This window comes from Malus domestica, chromosome 04, assembly GCF_042453785.1.
Source record: "Malus domestica chromosome 04, GDT2T_hap1".
Classification (NCBI taxonomy): Eukaryota; Viridiplantae; Streptophyta; class Magnoliopsida; order Rosales; family Rosaceae; genus Malus; species Malus domestica.
The window spans coordinates 5663230-5685873 of record NC_091664.1 but is presented as its reverse complement, the minus strand read 5'-3'; the positions used below and the strand labels follow the sequence as shown (position 1 = coordinate 5685873).

The 22644-nt window shown below is 37.0% G+C and overlaps 2 protein-coding genes and 1 long non-coding RNA gene across 5 annotated transcripts; 1 reads left to right on the top strand and 2 right to left on the bottom strand.

Moving 5' to 3' along the window:
• Window positions 1-48: 48 nt before the first annotated feature.
• LOC103432775 (protein IQ-DOMAIN 13) lies at window positions 49-5632 on the bottom strand. 2 transcript variants are annotated; one of them, XM_070819939.1, is made up of 7 exons: window positions 5112-5593; window positions 4059-4168; window positions 3244-3547; window positions 3041-3213; window positions 2042-2281; window positions 1272-1403; window positions 49-1035 (listed from the first exon to the last, which is right to left on the bottom strand). In XM_070819939.1, exons 2-7 carry the CDS (start codon window positions 4143-4145, stop codon window positions 274-276), a joined length of 1698 nt encoding a protein of 565 aa, XP_070676040.1. In that variant the 5' UTR covers window positions 4146-4168; window positions 5112-5593; the 3' UTR covers window positions 49-273. The 2 variants fall into 2 exon arrangements, with proteins under 2 accessions (XP_070676040.1, XP_028956774.1); XM_029100941.2 differs by having other exon boundaries at window positions 3041-3547; window positions 5112-5632.
• A 10602-nt stretch (window positions 5633-16234) lies between these two features.
• LOC108173092 (uncharacterized) lies at window positions 16235-16984 on the top strand. The gene is made up of 2 exons (XR_003772568.2): window positions 16235-16355; window positions 16778-16984. It is a non-coding gene; the product is annotated as an uncharacterized lncRNA (long non-coding RNA).
• Window positions 16985-17328: 344 nt separating this feature from the next.
• On the bottom strand, window positions 17329-20946 carry LOC103408198 (uncharacterized). Of its 2 annotated transcripts, XM_017324949.3 has the most exons (3): window positions 20620-20906; window positions 19757-19901; window positions 17329-18253 (listed from the first exon to the last, which is right to left on the bottom strand). In XM_017324949.3, the coding sequence occupies exons 1-3, from the start codon at window positions 20729-20731 to the stop codon at window positions 17515-17517; spliced, it is 996 nt and encodes a 331-aa protein (XP_017180438.2). In that variant the 5' UTR covers window positions 20732-20906; the 3' UTR covers window positions 17329-17514. The 2 variants fall into 2 exon arrangements, with proteins under 2 accessions (XP_017180438.2, XP_008345286.2); XM_008347064.4 differs by lacking the exon at window positions 19757-19901 and having other exon boundaries at window positions 20620-20946.
• Window positions 20947-22644: the final 1698 nt, after the last annotated feature.

Below are 22644 nucleotides of genomic sequence, written 5' to 3'. Positions count from 1 at the left end.
CATCGAACGTTATGTGCACCGAAAAAAGCCGTAGAAGAAATGCAAAAGTAGAATAAAATTGTCCATGAAACTTGTAAAAATTCAAATCGTGTTACATCCAATAATCCAAAGCATCATATATATTACACACACGACACACATATTTCCCTTCTTTTTATCATTTTACATCAGTGTTTTGCAACTCTCAAGTCTATTACCGTACACTCAAAAACAAAATCAACACCGCAATGAATGACAGGTACAAGAAAAGTTCGAAAAATATACGAAAATGAATCACACAAATCGTTTAAACGGCTTCCTCCCAGCTCGTGGAGCCGCAGGCATCGAAACCGTGGAATCTATGCTCGTGTTTCCGATAGATTGCAAAGACCGGTTCTTATCTAAATTCATTGGAGAGCTGGAATCCTTGTTGTTAGAGAAAAAAGAAGCTTTGTTCCACTTGAAAGACCCAATACCTTGTGTCAAAGGGAAGGAAAGCCTCCTTTTGGACTCACTGGTCGGTGTCCCCACAAATCTATCCCTGGGATTGCTACTAGCTCGTGCTTTCGCTTTGGCTGATGCCGTGGGAGCCATGTAGTTTGGAACCGAAAATGGGGGGCAGCTTGTGAGGCTGGCATCATCCTTGAGTGGAAAACCGAAAGGGGATTCAGCTCCATCAGCTGGTGTTCTTCTGTACTTCGATAGCCCAGACCTGTTTGCTTGTGGAGTCCTACTCATATTAGTAGGAGGCGGGGTTCGTGCTGGTTTTATTGTTGTCAGATTAATGGTTGTTGCTGACGATTTTGGTGTGTCAAAATTGTTATCAAATGGAAAAGGATGTTCCCCTTGATTGCTTGACTGGGCCAGGGGGCTTGGCTTTCGCTCTGATCCTAGTCTTGGAGGAGTAAACTGAAAAGTTTTCAATGCATTGGTTGCTGGCACAGGAGGGTCTACTGGAGGGATCTGACGTTCCAACCAGTTCCACCACCACGGAAATCCCCCAGACCGGATATCAGCTATAGGTGTTTGACCTGATTTAGGAGTAGCCTTCCACAGCTGTTTTTGGTACACAAAAGTACAAGGCAACATCAAGAAATATGATAACTATCAATTGCATTAAAAACTGCACAAAAGAAACCAATTAACCCCTTAAGCCACTATGTTCTTTTTTTTTTCTTTAACATAAAAGTGAAGATTGACAGAAAAGTGAACGCAGAATAACATACAGTTGAAGAAAATGAGACTAGAAAGTGGATTCAGTTGGGTTACTACTACTAGTGCAGAAAGAATACCTGGTTGGAGTATGCGTAAGCCATTGCTCTCTCTCTTTTCATGACTGCCTCAACCTTTTTCTGCAACCTTGCCTCCACTTCCTCCTTAGTTAGCAAGCTATCATCCCATTCCTCGTTATTGGCCGTCTCAGACTAGAGCACAATCCTTGAAATTGTTAGCACTACTTTGTTTTATAGATATGTTGTGCTTAACCACATTACAGACATAGTACCGGAGTTTTTATATGTTTATTTTTCATTTTTTAGCACAAAAAGTAGAGTAATCTTCTTTTAGATTGTTATAATCATGTGAGTCTACAGGTTTCCATATCAAAAGATGGTTCATCTAATCTGTTTTGAGAACTAATGCGGCCTAAAAGATCTTGTTTCATAATATAAGATCACTATACATTTTCGGCCAATTCTCCACCAGCTTAAGCTTTCCTTGAAGTGACATAAATGCAATAAGCATCGTGCTGTGTTCAGCTTGATACATATTGCAAGGCCCATTAACCATTAACTCGGCTAAGTGCTTAGCTGTTGTTCATCGGAACCATAGCTTCTATTAATTTTATGTTCTATTTACATGCGTAAGGTCCATGTTTCCCCCAAATTATTGACCAAATTAACGTACAAATGAAGAAGTGTTAGTGTGTGGATGTGCAGAGTGTAATGTTAGTGATCAACCTTATAATTGTTTTAGGGCCCCCTACACTAGCTATGAGCTTAAATGTTTGGAACCAAATGAAACAGATAGGCATGGAATAACAAACAGATGAATGGAGACATACTTGCTGGCTCAAGTTCCATTTGCCGAAGGTGCTTTCCACATCTTTGTCATACTTGTTTTGGACTTGATGTCGTGCTTGGTTTTCTAACATCTGAATCCTCCGTGACTGAATTTGAGACTGAACACGCACCGAGAGTTGCATGTATTTCATGGCATTCATCGTCTGACGCTTCACGTTCTGGCCTCTTACTACTCCTTGAAGCCTCACTAGACCCTTTAGAGCTCTAAAGCTTCTTCTTGCCTGTATAAAAAGTAGACTAAGTTCATTACAGGCTCCCGGGAAGTTCATAACCTGTAGTTAACAAAACCTAGACTTGATCCAGATCATATCAAATGCTTGCTCAAGACAACTCCGCATGGTACCAAAACCTTCCCAAGAACGATGTAGCATGATCTTGGACAGAATGACAACTGCACAGTAATGCAGAAGTCTTTTTTTATCTTTCTCCTGTGCGCTCTACCTCTAGAGTTATACAATACACCTCTACGGGAAGAAAATGTACCTTTTAAATAAAGTTTTAATGTGTAAACCAGAAAAATAAATACGGACCAAACAAAATCTTATCTCTGGTCGCTGGTCAAACCCTTTGCCCACCACTTACATTTGAACTGCAGCTGTGCTTCTAAAAACTAATTATGCACATAAAATTTGCAACTTTATATATAAAGTCAGGACACAAAACACCAGATTCTAGATAGCACGTGATATTATACTAATGGCTACATTTTTGGAAAATTGGTTAGTCTAGTACCTTTTACCTAAAACGTTCTCCAAAAGTGATGTCTGAATTTGAGTTATTTATTTTGACAGGGCATATCTATGCATTGTCTTATGTGGCCACAGTAAGAGTAGAACCACTAGAAAGCTTTCAATTAGATGAACTGAACAGAGGGATTAGGTTTTCCTATATTGAATTCTACCTTCGTATAGTCCAGTTTTCACATTACACGTAACATCCCACCCCACCCTTGAATGCTAACGGGTGAAAAGTAAGCTTACCATATAACCTCTATAGACTGCCTGAATTTTAGTAGCTGAGGCATGGTGGTTCCTTAGAGTTGGTTCAGGTCTGTAGCTAATCTCCTTATGTTGATGAAAGGTGCTAGGAGATTGAGCTCTTGGAGGAGGAGCTCTTGGAGGAGGAGCTCTTGGAGGAGGGGGAGCTCTTGGAGGTGGAGCTCTTGGGGAAAGAGCCCTTGGAGAAGGAGCTCTTGGGGAAAGAGCCCTTGGAGAAGGAGCTCTTGGGGAAGAAGACCTTGGAGAAGCAGCCCTTGGTGAACCAACCCTCGGAGAAGCAACTCTAGGAGGCACAAATGGTGGGGTCTTTGGTTGCTCATCAGGTGTAGGAGGCCTAAAAGTTACTCTTTGTTGCTCCCTCTCAAAATCCCCAAAAATTTTCTCAACGCTGCTTGGTTCTCTGAACAGCGGAATGAATGAATTGGTCTCTCCACGATTTAGTTTCCCAAGCCCCTTCTTCTTTTCTTTTGTGTTTTTCCTCTCCGAACCCTGCAATATGATTAACAAAGAGATTTAGTTTGAGTTAGCGAATATTTTGCACGTTTTTTACCTCTGCACTCGAAAAGCAGAAAAAAAACTGATTATGCACTACACAAATTTAAAAGAAAAATGTGCACCACTCTAATCAAAGTTGAACCGTCTTTTGTTGGAGACATACAATAAACTGAATTGAACGTATAAACTGCAGTATGAATTTATGATTGTTTTATCGCCAAAAAAACAATCATATTGTAAATACTAAACACCATCTATACACAGTTCTCGCTAGTACAAATGCTACAAGCACATTCATTACAGTTAGCAGCTGACTCATGTTTCTGAGACAAGCCCCCGAATAGACTTATTTAAAAGTTAGAAATTTGGGAAAAAGTAGTCCGAATAGAACCACAATTACAAAAGGCCAACCTTTGATTAGTCTGCCTATGTGAGACATTCAAACAAGTTGTGATATAAATCAAGAAAACTCCATTGGAAAAAGAAATAGGCCATATTCTCTTACATTGACTGCCTTGTCCTTGTCCTTGTCCTTGGAATGAGGAGAGAAAACCCTCCTTATGGCGGAAAACCAACTCCCTTTCTTTCCCATGTTCCTAGCATTACCGTTCCTACCTGAAAGGAACAAGATAGAGCACTTGAGAATTTACAGGTGCTAGTAAGTTACCTTTTTGCATAGTGATGAAAACATCTAATTTGGATCGATGTTTCGATCACTAACAAAAGAAGCCTGGCTTAAACAAAACACGCATATACGTACATATATATCAATTTGAATTATGTGTCCCCCTTTGATTGTTTAAGCTTAATGTCCCCACCCACATACACTAATCAGAGGGAGGAGGGGGAGGGGACATTGACAGACAAACCAACCATCAGGCATCAATTAATTTGTTAAATTAAAAATGATTCAAAACCAAAACAATTACTAGATTGATCAGCAGCGCAACATTGCTGTATCGAAGATCGTTAACTTCCATGGAAGAAGAAGAAAGCAAGAAAGAAATCCTTGTACAGGAAGGCAGACAGACAGACAACAAGAAAAAAACACATATTATTGATGAACAATCAAATCAGATGATAATCCAGATCCTATGATTTAACAAAAGTACAAACACCCATGAAAGTGAAATTAAGGACATCATTATCGTTCCTTATTTAATTTACTCAATAAATTAAGAAAACCAGACAACCAAAACACAAACCAAACAACAACAACAACAGAATATCAAGATAATATTATTTATTTATCCAAAAAAATAAAAATAAAAAAAAACAATTTTCTTACTCTTACAAACATGAAATCACATCCCAAGAAGAAAGGACTCACAGGAGAATCAAATCCCAAGTCAGAACTCAGAACTCAGAAGAGAACAATTGCTCTGACAGCAAGACTCTTTTCTCCTTCTTTTTTTTAAATTCTCTTTTTTTATATATAATTAAATTAAATTATTTAAAATTGAGAACCATTTTATATGCATCTGCTGCTCCTCCAAGACAAAAAATAATAAAGATAATTAGACAGAGTAAGATAATGATTCAAGCAAGGCATCTGTACCTTATATCTCCTCCTCCACCTCCAAGACGACCAACCAAGCTTCCAAAGACAGCACTCGGCCGGATCCCTTTACAAATCAGCTGCTGCTACAACCAGAAGGACAGACAGACACGCAGAAAGAGCAAGCAACGAGAAGACGGAAGAGTCTCTCAGCCTCCCCCTCCTTTGTTTCTTTTCCCCATCAAAAAGCTTTTCTTTTTTCTTTTTTTTTCACATATATTATTAATCAAAATGAATGGTTAGCGGTAGTTGTTTATGATGGAATTATGACTCTCTCTCTCTCTCTCTCCAACTTTGAATCTGGTTCTTGCTGGTATGAAAGAATGGATTTTACTTTTCAACTTTCCCACCCTCTGCCTTTTGCTGGATTTATAAGCCTTTAGATTTGTGTGTCTGTGTGTGTCATTGTGTGTCTGATGCCATGATGATGGAAGTGAGAGAAAGAGAAATAGAGGTTGGCCACTTTCTCACTCAATGTGCCCAACTTCAACTTAACTTTACTTCAATGGGAAGACTATTTTGGCCACCACACCAGACTATTCCCACTTATTACAACACTTGGCCTCCCTTCACTCTCTATGTTTTTTTATTCTCTTAATTTATTACACTATTTCTCTACTTGATATTACGCTACAATAGTATTCTTCTTTATTTACTCCTAAATTAGGAGTCTTAGAGCATTTTTAAAGAAATGTCAAAACTACCATGTAGACGTACAACATCGAACCTTCAATTTCTTATGTGGCGCTGAATCAATTGAAGGCAAAGCCTTTTGCTATCAAATTTGAAAGCAAATGTCAAATTTATTAAATACTTTTTTAATAGATTAATATAATATAATAAATGTTGTTATGTTTTTCAAGTATTTGATTGGTTGCCTCAATATTGGACGCCACAAAAAGATTAAAAAAAATTGTTAAATAACGTAATTATTAACATATCGGGTAGAGTAAAATATTGTGCAAAATATTAAATTACCACATAAACCATCAAACATCATTTTGATATTTAAAATTTGACATCTTCTTTGAAAATGCTCTTAGGTATCGTTGACACAAGGTCTTGCAAAGGAAGCCCATTAATACCTACAAAGTCGACATATCAAGCTATTAAGCGCATAGACCAGCCTAAGAGCTTTTATTTACCGAGTGGTGCGTCAAGGATGGCTGATGAGCATTGGCACCAACAGCTCAAGCTAATAAACTATCAATCCTCAATGTCGACCATGAGGACCGAGCTTTCACTTAAAGTACTTTCCGACTGCTTCATCCAAATGAAAAACCTAACAACTTTCTACCATGGAGCTCCAAGAGACAGGTGCAAACGTCAATTGCATTCCACTCGTCGATCATCAATGTGAAAGGAAATCTACAGTGGGACCCAAGTACTGTCAAATTAAGCGCTTGATCTGGTTACTTTCCGACCGTACACAGTCGAGCGCTGAGAAGATAGAATTGTATGTATGATCATGACATAATAGGATTTTCAAAACTCATAAATCACAACATCAACAATGTATGTAATATTTGCATTTTCTAAGCAAAAGTCATGGCATGATATACAAGCATTCATAAAAGCAATTATGAAAACCATATACATGATATGTAGTTTGAAAACAAAAGCTCACTTACTAATACGTCGTTTGATCGTAGCCGCCTTGTCCTGCCTGCCTTTTGAGATGGGGCATGATCTTTGTTACATTGTCAAATGATCAAAAACCTACCCATAAAACAACTGTGGTGTCTCAGATCAAATGACAATTTTGTATTATTGCAAGTTATGAGTTTTTATATGACATGTATATAAAAACTCTTCGTTGATCGTAGTTCAATGAACTTAATAATTTGAACACCTATGTGTTCGTCTTAGTGTCTAACACTAATGACTTGAGACGAGTCATACTTATGATTGAGTGGACATAACACATGCTAAACCTTCCTACACTAAACAAGAATTTAACAACATAAGTATTCCAAAACCTATTAAGCAACTTTCAAGGCATATTCTACCAAAATTTTCATTGTTCCAAACTTTTTTATATTTACAAAGAAAAATATATTAATGAGGAGTGAACGATAAGATTATTTTTAGTACCAACAACATTATCTGTACTAAATATCTCCACATTTTAATTAGTGAGTTTCACTAATTTGTTTCTTACCCTTCTATTGATGCACAAAACCGGAGGTCTTGGAACAACGTAAATCCGACCGTGAATTTGCAAGAAATGTAAATAACACAAGGTGTATCGTGGTTCACCCTAAGGTTTAGGTTACGTCCACACTGATATTGTATTTCTGAGGGAGAGAGAGTTTTGAGAGTGAGAGCTTTGAGAAGGGGTGAGAGGGCCCAGGAATTGGCATTTTCCAATTGTGAGGGTGAGGAGTCCTTTTATAGAATAAGTGCTCCTCACTTATTACATATTTGCCCCTTCCTTTATTACATAATTACATTTAAGTCCCCCGAGTATTTGTACGAGATCTAAATACGAAGACCCTAAGTATGGTATAAACAGTAGTCCCATAAGTCTTCAATCAAGAGAGTCTTTTGGCTGGAGACTTGAAATTCAGTCCATGTGTGAGCCGAAGTAACTAGATGTCGTCTTGAACTGATACTTGATATGAGGCGGTGCTCAAAGTGAAATGATGCTCAACTATAAGTAGCACATGTTGCGAGGCTGCTCGGCTTGTGGCTTATGTTGCCTTGGTTGGCTGGACTTGTGGCGCTTGAAGGTGAGGGGGTCCCTTTTATAAAATAAGGGCTCACTCCTCAATACATAAATGATGGGCTAGAGTTGATGCTCGCGGCGAGGTGATAGCTCAGTAGGCGGTGATGCTCTCTAATGGTGGTGAGAGAGTCCCTTTTATAGAATAAGGGCTCGCTCTTCAATACATAAGTGATAGGTTAGGAGTGATGCTCGCGGCAAGGCGGTTGCTCAACTGGCGGCGTTGCTCTCTAATGGTGGTGAGGGGGTCCCTTTTATAGAATAAGAGCTCGCTCCTTAATACATAAATAATGGGCTAAGTCCCCCAAGTATTTTTCATGAGGCCCAGTTAAGGCCCAATATATGGTACATAATGTAGTCCCCCAAGTCTTCGGTCAATAGAGTCCGTTGGCTGGAGACTTCAAATTGAATCCATGTATGGGCCGAAGTGGCGGTTGTTCGAAGGCGGTATTTGTATATCCTGCATTGAAGCTTTGTAGGTGAAGCTTTGCAAGTGAAGCTTTGAAGCTAGAGCTTTGTAAATAAAGCTTTTGAAGCTAGAGCTCTGTAAATGAAGCTTTTGAAGCTGATTGACATAAGTGATGCTCATGAATATTTATGTTGATTGACATGAGTGATGTTCATGGATGTTGTCATGAGTGATGTTCATGAATGTTAACATGAGTGATGGTCATGAATGTTGACATGAATGATGGTCATGAATGTTTACGTATGATTGTCATGAGTGATGCTCATGAATGTTTATGTATGAATGACATGAGTAATGCTCATGTATAATTTGGAGTACTGGGCATACTTTTGATCACCTGGTTGGTGGCATGAAGAGAGTACGGGTTATACATTTCATCACCTAGTTGGTGGCATGAATGGCTAGTTGCCAAATGATATTAGAGTACGGGTTGTACATTTCATCACCTTGTTGGTGGTAATAGCAGCAGATTGCCGAATAATTGTGGAGTAATGGGCTTACTTTTGATCACCTGGTTGGTGTTATTTTGGGCTTATGGGCCTTCACTCTCCACACAACATTCCAGCCTATTTATTTTGGGCTTTACTTTTTTTTTTAATTTTTTTATTATTACCCTCTGATTGGGTTTATACAGATGTCTCCGAAAGATAAGAAAAATAAATTACATGTTTTCAGCATGTTGATGGGCATCTTCTGGTCTAACAGAAAGTGGAGACGGGAAAACTTGGTGGGCATCTTCTTATCTTTAATCATGTTATCCCGTGGGATTGTGGAGTAGTGGAATAGTATAGCATCTTCTTTTCGGCTTTTCCTTTTCTGCTTTTTGCTTTTCTTTCTGATTTTCTTTCTGTTTCTTGACCCTCTATTTCTGTCTCTGAGTTGTCATGCATGTGCACCCTTGAATCTGCAGGTTGGCCACGATGGTGATGCTGTGCTGGTATCGTGCCTTCTGGTAGCATATTCGGATTGGGTTATGCTCCTGCGTCGGCTTCAGCTTCTGGCTCAGAAGCTAACTCAAAACCCAGCTTTCGTTTATGCTCACAGATTGGCTTGCCCAGAAGAGTTTCTGGTAGCATCTTCGAACTGTCATAGCAAACAATTTGCTGCAATATCCGAAAAGGTAACACTTCCCAAACGTTGTAATGGAACCGATAGCCTAAGTGCTTAACTCTTTCTCCAACTCCTACCCCGAAGTCCCGAATTTGAAATCCAAGCAGAGTTTCAACAAAAACACCTCCGCCATAACAACTCCAGCTAAGTAATTCACATTCTCCCTCATTAAGCCCTCCAAAAATGTCACTACTCACTAAAGGCAAGAATGACTCCAACCCCTCATTTGAGTTCATCCAAACACGAATTAAACCCGAAAAAGGCGTAATCAAACTGCCCGAATCTTCGAAGGAACACAGATTTATATAGCCAAGAATCGTTCCCACAAAATCCCTAACATTTCTCATCACTTTCTTCTCTCTCTTCCATGACAAGTCCATCTTAAACAAATCAACACCCACATTGTACACCTGGCGAACCACCGGAGCAAGCATCGCGACACTCTTGGAAGAATCGCAAGAAGCAGAGCACATCGACAACAGCTGAAACAAGTCATCTGCAGTCGATACTCGGTCCAAATGGTCGTCTTTCGGATGATTCCAGCTGCGAAAGGCCAATGCCACGTAGACCCAGGTTGATTCGAGATGCGGGTCGACTCGAGCTTGCATCTTTTCGTAGAATTCCTCAGCAAAGTCGGAGCATTTGGGGCTTTGCTTGGGAATTTCGGATAAAAGGTTTTGGATTGATTGGGTTAGCTTGCGGTCGTAGTTTTTGCCGATTAGGGTTTTGATGTTTGGTGTATTTGGGAAATTTGTGGAACCGGTTAGATCGAGAGCCATGATTGAATGCTGAAATGCGACCAATTTGTTGTCTTGCCCGCCACCTCCTCTCACTATGTCTGCTACCCACGCTAGCAGTTCATCCATCTCTCTTCCTTTTTCTCTTTCTGCAGAGTAAAGATAAGGTTAAAGCAGTGCACGCACATACACACAGAGTGTGTGTTTTGGTGTTGATGGGTCTTGGTTTTGGGCCAATTGAGACTTAGACACTTCTGAGACAGAGCAGATAAGAAAGAAGAGGGGGGTTGGTGTTTATTGGGTTTTGCAGATCCACGGTGGACAGTGGTGAGATGAAAAATGAGAGAAAACCGACATAGCTTTTTGTGTTGTTTCCCACAGACAGCGTCAAATATTGATGCACAAAACTGGAGGTCTTGGAACAACGTAAATCCGACCGTGAATTTGCAAGAAATGTAAATAACACAAGGTGTATTGTGGTTCACCCCAAGGTTTGGGCTACGTTCACACTGATATTGTATTTCTGAGGGAGTGAGAGCTTTGAGAGTGAGAGCTTTGAGAGAGGGTGAGAAGGCCTAGGAATTGGCATCTTCCAATTGTGAGGGTGAGGAGTCCTTTTATAGAATAGGGGCTCCTCACTTATTACATATTTACCCATTTCTTTATTACATAATTACATTTAAGTCCCCCGAATATTTGTATGAGATCTAAATATGGAGGCCCTAAGTATGGTATAAACACCTTCCATGTAATTTACGTCTTGAATTCTTAAATTGTTAACAAATAAAAGTGATCTAAATGCCTATTGTCACATTCCGGCCCGAGCCCCCACACATTCTGAGCTCGACTCTGCCGTATCACGGTATTGTCCTTTTTGGGCCCCGACCACGCCCTCATAGTATTGTTTATGGGAACTCACACGAGAACTTCCCAATGACTCACCCATTCTGGGATTGCTCTCGCGTGAACCCGCTTAACTTCGAAGTTCCGACGGAACCCAAAGCTAGTGAGCTCCCAAAAGGCCTCGTGCTAGGTAAAGATAGGAATATACATTTAAGGCTTACATGATTCACTTCCCTGAGCAATGTGGGATGTTACAATCCACCCCCCTTAGGGGCCCGACGTCCTCGTCGACACACCTCTGGCCAGGGATTGTCTCTGATACCAAATTGTCACATCCCGACCCAGGCCCCCACCACATCCCGGGCTCAACTCTGCCGTAGCACGATATTGTCCGCTTTGGGCCCCGACCACGCCCTCACGATTTTATTTTTGGGAACTCACATGAAAACTTCAAAGTGGGTCACCCATCTTGGGATTGCTCTTGCGCGAACTCGCTTAACTTCGAAGTTCCGACAGAACCCGAAGCCAGTGAGCTCCCAAAATGCCTCGTACTAGGTAGAGATGAGAATATACATTTAAGGCTTACAAGATCTATTCCCCTGGGCGATGTGGGATGTTACACCTATCATTTGACAAAATTTAGAGGCATTTTATTAAGTCGTTTCGTGATTTTTTTTAAAAAAAATTACATTTCTTGATTAATTCTTAAATTTTTAACATATAAGCTCTTGATAACTTGACATTTCAATGGAAATAAGTGTCAAACTCAATACTTGAGCAAAATATTCTTATCATATTAACGAAAATTGATATGATAATTGGGGCAATGACTTCCTAACTTTAGCATACTTAGAGTTTTGGTTCTTAAATTAAAAATTCATGAGCATTGGTTCGTGAATTTATTACAATGTGGAGCAGTGATCCTTTTGGTAACAACATTGGAACTTTCATCACTTTTTTTGCCTCGTTAAACCCTTTACTTTGGAAGAAATATTTAATGATGTTATTGAATAGGATCATTGCTCCATACTCATATTTTTAGTTCATCACTTAAACCTCAAATTGGGCTAAAATCCAAATATCGTTGCTAATTGCTTTTTCTATAAAAGCTATAGATGTGAGAGAGTTTGGCTAGTTTACTATTTAATTCAAGAGTGGTGATATCCACACATCCAATTTTACTTTTCACATATCATTATAAATTTTCAGATATCCCATCAAATGAATTGAACAAAATTAATGAACAAAAATTAACAAAGTATATGGAATGTAAAAATAAAAGTGTGAATAGCAACCCTTAATTCAAACAAACAAACCCAAGTAAACCAAAAAAAAATGTAGCCATAAATTGGGTTGCAGTATAGGAGATGAAAGTCGACCCTTCATCACAATTATCTTCTCTTTTCCATTACTTTTACTCTACGATCCAAATTTCCACGCACACTTCCCAAACTATGCTACAAAGATGACCCGTGTGTTGAAAGTTGGTTATATTAAAAAGATTTTTGTTCAATTTCAAATATTTTTTGTCTTTAATGATAATGGAATACGGTGATACATATGACGTTTTATCACAATAACAGAAAACAATTATATCTATTCATCATGATGCAAGTATGACTCCCATTAATTCCCCTCCTTACTAACAACTAAGAGCTCGTTTTGAAGCACTTTTAAAATGATTAAAAACTCTTTTGATTGAATTGATTTTTAGCTTCCAAAGACATGTTAGATGTTTTTTGGAAGAAACATCAAATATTTGATTCTTGCAAGAAACATTTAAAGTGTTTTTTCGAGATCCACTTAAATTTTCACTAAAAATTGGTTTCAAAATTTTATCAAAAACGATTTCAATCATATTAAAAACATTTCCCAGCTGACCGTCTTAACTCATTAGAGCTATCTTTGGTAAATAAAAAAAGGAGTATGGGATGGAATTGACAATACATATAATTAAAATTAAGTGGCAAAAAAAGAATGGAAGGGGTCGTTGGTATAGGAATTGGATCCTCTCCGAGACAAATCCTCGGGATCCTCCTGATAGGGGTTAGTGGGCCGTTGGATTTTTATCCAACGAATACAATTATTCTAACTTTTAGATGATCCCCTGTTTGTAGCCGTTGGATAAAAATTCAACGGTCCACTAACACCGATCAGAAGGATCCCGAGGGGTTGCCTCGGAGAGGATCCAATTTCGTTGGTATATATACTAAATATTACTTTGTGACAATATTAAATGCTACTAGTCCACATAACGTGCGTGACAATATGATAATGCATATCACGGACAAGAGAGATGCCACAATGTTTAATTAATTTATTCCTCTTAAATAATAAATAGTCAAAAGATTTTCCTAATTATGGATATTAGTTTTGTTAGGTCAACTACGTTGTTCAACCAAACCTTATCGCCTTTTAGATACTTTTTTTTTTCTTTCGGAATTAACCTTTTAGATACCTTAGGCGACCTAAAAGATCAAGAAAGAAAAATAGTATTTCTTTTTGGTTTTAGCCAAAATGATCAGAGAGATTGGCATAATTCCTTATTTTGGTCTCTGAAATTTAAAATTGATAGAATTAGCATTAAGTTTGTTAACAATCAATCATTTTTATCATTCTATGAAAAATTTTCGTTAAATAAGGAGAAAATAACAAAAATACCTTCAATTTTTTGTCAAATCATTTTGGCCAATTGTTTATTAAATTGAGTGATTTTTATCATTTTGGTCCTTATTTAATAGATATTTTCACACAAGAACCAAAACGATTGATGGTGGACAAACTCAGGGACCACTTATTTCGATTTCAAATCTCATTGACAATTTTGGATAAAAAAAACCTTTCTTTTTAGTATTTCTTTGTAGACTATATGTGTCCGTTTTTAAATTACAAAAAAAAATGTCTTAATGATTTTAAAATTTTCTAATTTTTTTGTAAAGATGATCTATTAATGATGCTACAATATAAACAGTTCGGATCGTTAAGATACATTATGAAATATATGTCAAAATGTGTATAAAAAATTAGTATACCAGATCTGCCACTTAGTACTACGGTCTAGTGGTGTTATTCTTCACTTGTAAGTGAAATGTTTTAAGTTCGATTTTTGTCAAAGACGAATTTAAACCATATTATTGCTAGCCTATTGTAAGACTTACCTCACTTTCACACCATTTAGCTAGATAATATCGTTTATTAAAAAAAATGTATACTCGATCCTAACCCACTAAGTAATTCAATTACATTTATCATTACTAAAAACAAAAGACAGAGTCCAAAATGGAGCTTTGTCTTCATCAATTTATCATTACAAGTCATGCGTCTTCATCAATTTAAAAAGGTGAGAGTGTTGTCTTGTGTTATGTACCACCAAGGAAGACACCGGAGTTGTCTCAAACAAAAACCTTGGACGCTTGGAGCCATGAATATGCAGGCTATGCGTAACCACACCATGACGCATTTTGGGTTTAAAAATCCCAAAACACAAATCATGCCGGCCAACTGGGCTCAAAACATGCAATATCTTGCTGAATGTTGAGTTATAACAAGGCTTAACAGGAAGTGTGTCCATAGGAAAAATGGGGTTTAGGGTAACAATAACGTTAGTGGGTTAAACAGTTATCTGTTAGGAGAAAAAGACTTGGTAGAAATCGAACCCGCACCAGAATAAATTTATGTTTCTATTTCATATTATATTTATTTGCAATTGCTAGTGAATTTCTCTTTCTATTTTCATATTATATTTATTTGTTTTGTCCTTATTAATATTTTTTTTCGTATTCTAATTACTGTTATCAAGAAAAGTATATATCTCTGTTCCAACAAGAGAAATGATAAAGAGTCTCAAAACGGGACTATGGACTCTCCGACACTTCATATTTTGGCACAATATTTTTTAATGTTGGGACAAGAATTGTGTCAATAATATGAGGTGGTAGAGAGTTCAAAGAGAGTCCACTTTTGAGAAAGTCTTCTTAACATTTCTCATTCCAACAATCTTATACACAGAAAATATGTTATGGAGCAGTTAGTCATTATGAGTGGTGTAAGAATAATTATGAGTGTCAATATCTTTGTAAATCAATCACTTGATTCTCGAGTAACTTAATATTTAGGTGACTTGATTGTCGAAGTGATCTTATGGCCAAATATGGTTAGAGTAATAAAGTCTTAACTTCTGATTAACCTATTACGTGATCCCTATTTAGTAAAGGCTTATTATGGTGGGATATAAAATATATAATTGTGAATATGAGTATTTCTCATTTAATAATAGACATGATTGAAAAATATCTTAGCAACTATATAAAGATTGTGTTTGCTCTCACAATAATTGTTCCATTATGTGTTAAACCCTATTCATAGCAAAAACATATAGTTTGGAGAGGGTAGAAGACATTCTTATGCATACGCCGATTCCTCTATCATCCGGAAGAGCCATGTTTTCCGTATTCTACAGGTAAGATCAATATAATTAGTTCATCTCTATTTTATATTGATTCATTCATTATATTAGTGATCATAATGTCTGTTCTTGTGATTTTAGAATCGGTAATGCTAGAAAGACTAAATTTGCAAACTAAATTATGTGTCACTAATAAAAATGATCACGTTTATCAACACTTAAGTAATAAACCAATCATCAACTTCCATGTCTTTTAGTTTCCAACATTTAGGTTACAAATTTAGTCTCCCTAGTATTACTCTTTGAAAATATGTCTAACAAGTAGCACCAAGAACCCTCGTACCAAAAAGCCGCAAAATTGTAAGGGATGAGACTTCTAAAGTTGGCAAAGCAAAAGATGTTGTCCTACATAACAACTAGGGGTGGGTTCAAAAAACCGAAAACCGAAAAAAATCGAGAACCAAACCGAACCGAGATCGAAAAAAACCGAACCGAAAACTGTCAAACCGAACCGAACCGAATATGGCTGGTTCGGTTTCGATTTTTAAGGTTCGGAAACCGAGCCGAACCAAACCGAATCGAATATATATTTAATTATTTTTTTTATAATATTTTAATTATAAAAATTAAAAAATCTCTAAAGTTCTGAAGGCATGTGGGTTTGAACCCGTGCGCTCCAATTTAGAGGTTTCAACGAAACCAACATGGCAACTGGTTTTGTTTTGTTATAGTTGTATAACTAAACTATTTATAAATATATAAATCTATAGCCTTTTGTGCAATTAGAAATCAACAAAACCCTAGCCACTAGTAGTAGCAGCCATACCTTTTCTTTTTTCATTCCCTTCTTCTCTCTCTCGTCCCTGCGCCTCCAAACTCCCTCCTTGTCCATGCCTCCAATTTCTCCATTCTTCTCCATTCTTCTCTCTCCGTTTCTCGATCTTCTCACTCCAGGGTAAGATCTCCGATCTCTCTTATTTATTTTGTCGATTTATGGGTTTTTTTAGAGTAAATTCCATGGAGGGAATCTGAAATTTTGGTGTAAATTTATGGGTTGTTGTTTTGTTTTGTATTGTAGATTTGTTTGATTTTTGTGTTGTGAGAGTCTCACCCATTTCTTTCCCTTTCTTTTTTTCTCCCTTGATATCATTATTTGCTTATCCCCTTTTTTCGCAATTCTTTTCTTCATTTTTGCATACTCCTTTCTCAATTGACCTTTTTTGTTTGTTTTTGATGATTTTTTTTTTGTCATTGTTGATTTTTAAATTCCGTTTGAAGTTCAATTTTTTTCTGGGTAATGTTTCCAATTATTTTTGTAATCTTTATATTTTTCGGTGAATTTTTTATGACTAAAGTTTTAATCTTTTCGTTTTGCAGTGGGCACTGAAGTTGGGTGGATGAAATCCTTTTCCTCCTCAGATCACAGGAACAAGAAACAGTTGTTGCATGCCTCAAATTGTTACTGTTTCGACGAGGGTTAATGGAGAGAAAGGGTAAATTTGCAGCCGAATGCCGAAAATAAATGTGCTTCAAGCTCCAGATATTAAAAAAAAAAATCATGAAAAAACCGAAAAAAAACCGAAACCGAACCGAAAAAAAATCGGACCGAACCGAACCGAAATTTCGGTTTGGTTTCGATTTTAGCAAAAAACCGAACCGTTTCAAACCGAACCCAGCCCTAATAACAACATTAAATCTTGCACATGTTGTGAAGGAAGAGTCTCATTTTTGACCAAAAAAAAACCCTGACAATGACACTATAAGTGCCATTGATGCTTCGACTCATAGTGAATTTTTTGTGCAAAAATTACATTTTTAAAAGACTAGATGATACTCTTCACAATGTGTATGCATCCTGCAAGACATCCAAAGAACTATGGTTGTCATTGGAGAAGAAATACAAAACGGAGGATGCAGGCTCCAAAAAGTCCGTTCTCGAAAAAATTCTAGATTTCAAGGTGACGAATTCCAGACCAATGGTCAAACAAGTTGAAGTTCTTCAGATCATAATTCTTGAAAAAGATGTGTTAGAGAAAGAGAGTGTGGCAGTTCTCCCTTTGACCACAAATAATAATTAAGAGAAAAAAGACAATGAGGGGAAAGTTGAAAATGTTTTAATCCTCCTCCTGAACCTGAGCCATAACCATTCTACTAAGAGGACTGGGGCCAAGCCTCTTCCTCCTCATCACACTTCTCCTCCTTATGACTTCCATTTGATTTCTCCTTCTAACTTGCATCATTGCCTCTTCTTCTACAACAAACCTTCTCATCAACACGTCGTCGGTCAATGACTTTCCTCGAAACACTCTTCTGATTCCTTGGTCGGTACTAAGTCGTCTTGCGCTCATTGCTTGTTGTGGTGCTTGTGCAGTAGTACTGCTACTAGTTGTACCAAGTGGCTTGGAATACGATCGCGTTCTCGGGTAACTATTGCTTCTTCTTGGGGGAAGCTCGGCTCTGAAAACCTCATTGTAGGAAGATATTGGTGCACAAAGGCACACCCTTGTAAATGAAGTGGCAACCTTTAGAGAGGTACATTTTCGCAGTTTGTTGGCATGTCTAATATTATTGTTACTGGAACTCGAACTCGAACTCGAACTGGAAGCTGCAGAAAAAGTGTGATTGTTTGTTCCAGTAGCAGTACTACTGCCACCACTTTGGACATTAGGCGTGCTTGGTTTGTTTCGTGTTTCGGTTTCGGTTTTCGGTTCCAAGTGCCCACTCCTAACATTAACAATGGTTTTCCATAGCGTGGATGAAGTTGATGCTGGAACTTGTGTGGACTTGGAAGTATTGCTGATGCTTCTCCACAAACTGCCCATCTCCATTGCTCTTTGATACCAAGGCTTATTCCTATATATTCAAAAACAAATGCATTATATTAACTGTAATATCCCCAAGATAACTATCTCACATGTACCAAATAAAAAAACTTGTCAATATGAAAGGAAGCGTCTCAATTTATATTGTCTGATTAATACGTATAAGATAGGCCATTTAGTACTACGGTTTGGTGATATTCCTCTTCATTTAGAAGTTAGAGGTCTTAGGTTCGAATATTGTGGATGGCGAATTCAATACCAAATTAGGCTGTCCATTGTGTGGCTTAACCGAACTCCATTCATTTTAGTGTAAAAATATCAATGTACTAAAAAAAATACGTATCAAATAGAGATGAAGTGCAAATTATAAGATTATGTTAGTTGTGTCAATAGGTACGAGATAAAGACAATGAAAACATCTATGAATGCATAAAACATAGAGATAATTAGACATAAGATCAATTACGTAGTTAATAATTAGGTTTAATCCTACATATTTATCTTATTAATTTAAGTCCATTCACTTTTGGACCTACTTAATAAATTTCTTTTTTTTTATTATGAGTCAGCTTATTTCTTAGGAACTTTAACGAAAAATTTTCGGTACTGTTCACTTTAACGAAAAACCACATTTTTACATTAAAAAGTCAATCCTAGTACTATTCATTTTACCCTTTATTTTATCCTTATTGTTAAAACTCAAAGTTTTTAAGCCATTTTCATTAGTTTTCCTTATTTTTTAGCCTGGATGCCGTTTATACCCTAAGATATTAGGAACTTTAACGAAAAGCTTATGATGCTATTTACTTTAACGAAAAACTACATTTTTACACAAAATATCAATAATTTTTTTATCACATTAGATGGTTAATCAATATAGTATACTTATGCGGGTATACTACATGTTTGTACCATATTGATGTATTATCTGATGCGTCAAATAATGTATGCATATCGTATCAATTAATGAGTTTATCCGATTAAATATCAACTGTATGAATCTCTTATCACATTATATGGTTAATCAATATAGTATACTTATGCAGTCTCCGTAACATTACTTATCAAGTAATAATAACGTTGGAGATAGGAATGATAGGTGGCTTGGATTTAAGGATGAAGCGAGTAGTCTACCATTTAGAATCAGTGGCTTATGGGGTAGTATTTCAAAATGAGTAATGTTAGGGAGATCAAAATTTTAAACTAAATTTGTAAATTAAATAATATGTCAGCAATATAAAATAAGCACGTTAATCAACACTTAAATAATAATCAAATCATTAACAGTCACATCATTTGATTTAAAATTTTGACAGTCCTAGCATTACCCTTTCAAAATATCATAGCTGAATCTGAATCATCGCCGGATCCTCTTTGTGAGAATCTCGGAGATTCGTCAATCATGTTCGTTTATCGTATATCATGCGGTCAGAAATTATTTCAAATATTTTTATTTAAAATTAAATATAAACAGTATTTGACAAAAACTATGTACGATAAACGGACACGATTCATTGATCTCCAGAATTCTCACCAAAAGGATCCCGAGAAGATCCTGTTGGATGTAAATAGTCTATGTGGCAGAATTTTTAATTGAGTTGGACCGCATCTTTGTAAGTAGATTAGATGGACAAGACCCAAAGTGATGTTAATGAAATGGACCGAAAACCATAAAACCCCTGAAATATATGATTAACTTTGTCAATAGACATGAATTAGCATTCCAAAATTATATTCTCCGTTCTCTTTAGTAGACTAGCATAACACTCTAACCATTTGTATATAGTAAATATTAAACTCAATATATATAAAAATTATATAAAAAGCAGCAATTACTTAATCAACATTGAAGAAGCATGCAGGACTCAAATTAATTGTGCCATAACATTCATGTAAATATGATTAGGCTTAATTAGATTAATAGTTCTTGCGGTGATAAAATAATTGGAAGATAGCCTTTGTGATAAAAATAATAATAATAAGAAGAATTTAAACTCCTTGTGGTGAAATCTGTTAAGATTTTAAACCAAAATTGAAATTTTCCTTAACTCTCCATTAATTGTTAGCACGTGAGACTTACATGTGAGACTAAATCTCACATATGAGTCTCACGTGCTAACAATTAATGGAGAGTTTCGTTTTAGCCTAATATGTATGGCTCATGTGCTAATAATCAACGGAAAGTCGATAAAAATTTCAAATTTGGGCATAAATTCTAACAAATTTTATTATATGAGCTTAAATTCTAATTTTTTAATCACATGAATTACCTTCCAACTACAATATCACCAGATACTAATAATCCATTTAGGCCATATGATTATGTACCTACAAGCTTACAATGTGCGCAGGGTGTGCATGTTGAGAGAGAGAGAGAGGGGCGGGCAATGGGCATACCTTGCTTGTGAGTTACTTGGATCTTGCATGAACAGATAATGCAGGTCCAGGTGAAGAATAATGAGATGGGAAAGGAAGAAAGAGGAGGAGAAGGAGGAAGAAGAAGTTTCATTTGGGTTGATGAGAATAATGTGGAGGACCCTGCAGCTGCTTTTGCTCCAATTTCTGATCCAAAGATGGAGAAGATAGAGATGGCAATGTGCTCCTTTTTCTTTACTCCATTTCTTTATTACCTCTTTTTCTTGGCAACTTGGCAGGCCTGACTCCTCCAGAGAGAGAGAGAGAGTTTCAAAATTCAAAATCTCTTTGCTTTATGAATCATGATGTAACTACTAAAGCTCCCCTTCATAACTTTCAAAGAAAATCATTTTGGTTTGTGATTTTTCACGAATTCTTTTTCTCTTCCTGATACTTCGTGTTTATTTTTTACTTTTGAATTAAAAAAATCACATGAGAACCACTGGATGTATTTAAATTAGGATTGGGTTGGTACAGTTATCATACTAAAATTTTAATATCAATTACCATACTAAATTTTTGGTATCTCAAAATACATTGCTGTGTCAAACTTTTGATACACCAAATTTTGATATATCAAATTATTCGGTTAGTATAGTATAGTATAGTAATGACAATATACCACTTTGATTTGGTTGTTATGATATGATAATTCATGTCATATAAACAATAGCATGCATAAAGTAAAGAAAAAAATGCGAATAAATCTTATATGTGACAACCCGTCCCAAATTTTACATTTATATTAATTTTAAAAGCGTGATTTTACGAAAATGCCCTTAGAGGCGGGGGTATTGACTTTCATTGATCAGCGTATAATGAGGTGTACGAATTAATTCTTTAGTGTTTTCCTAAAGTACTCGACATTATAGAACTGTAAACTCGAGAAGTACTTTTGTCTTAGTCACTAATTATATTTTATATATATTTTATAATGTTGATATTATTTATCAATTAATTATTTTAAAGAGGAAGAGGAAGGCTGCCTGATGGCAGCAAAGTGGAGAGGGAGAAAAAGATGAACAAGGGACGAATCAGAGAGAAGGAGAAAGAACAAGGGACGAATCAGAGAAAAGGAGAAAGAGAGATGAGACGAATAAGAGGGAGAGACGAGAGGGAAAGGATGGAGGGAAAGGGGTAGACTACCTGAGTCCCCCTCGATCCGTTTCTCCTTTAAAACTGGACCTGGCGGGAATACATGAAATCCAGGGCTTTCTCCGGTCAAATTTCGACGAATTGCACCAGGCCAACACCGGGGAACTACTTCTTGGTCCTTCTTCTTCGATTTCCTACACAAATTGGACGGGATTTGGCCCTGTTTTGTGGGATATGACGGTGGCAACTCCGAGGACACCCAACGGTGATTCGCCATTTTCTACAACTCTTCCCGTCAATTCCCACCATCAACCAACTCCCCTTGAGGCCTAGAACAATGGACAATCAATGGTTGGAGCGTCGGACTTGAATTGAGGACGAATCAAGGCACACCTTTTACAGGGTTTCCGACGGTTTTTTGTGTAATTGAGGTGTTTCCCGGCCAAATTGGTCTTGGCCGCAGGTATAAAGTTTGCTCTACTCTTTGAGATCTTCATTTCTATAATTTTTGAGAATTTTTAGAAATAGTTGAATTTTCCGGCGAGCCGGAACGGCCGACCGCCATCCGCGGTGGCTGGTGCGGCGGCGCGTGGCCAAGGTGCCGTCAATGTTATTCTTAGGCTAATTAGATGCCTTGAGTTCAGTTTTGGTAGTTATATGACGTAGGTTGATTGTTGGAATCTAAATTCTCTACGTTATGTTAATAGGTCGTTATATGAATTGACGATCCGACCATTTGACCGTCACCAAACTTTAATACATTATAGTGCATAATATTTGAGGATCATAGGAACTTACGGATCAGGAATCCGACGTACGGATCTTCCCGAATTGGATTTGTAAGTTTATAAAATAAATGTTAACCGTCACTTAGTTTTGGGCAATTGACGGAAATCCGACCTTTGCATCGTA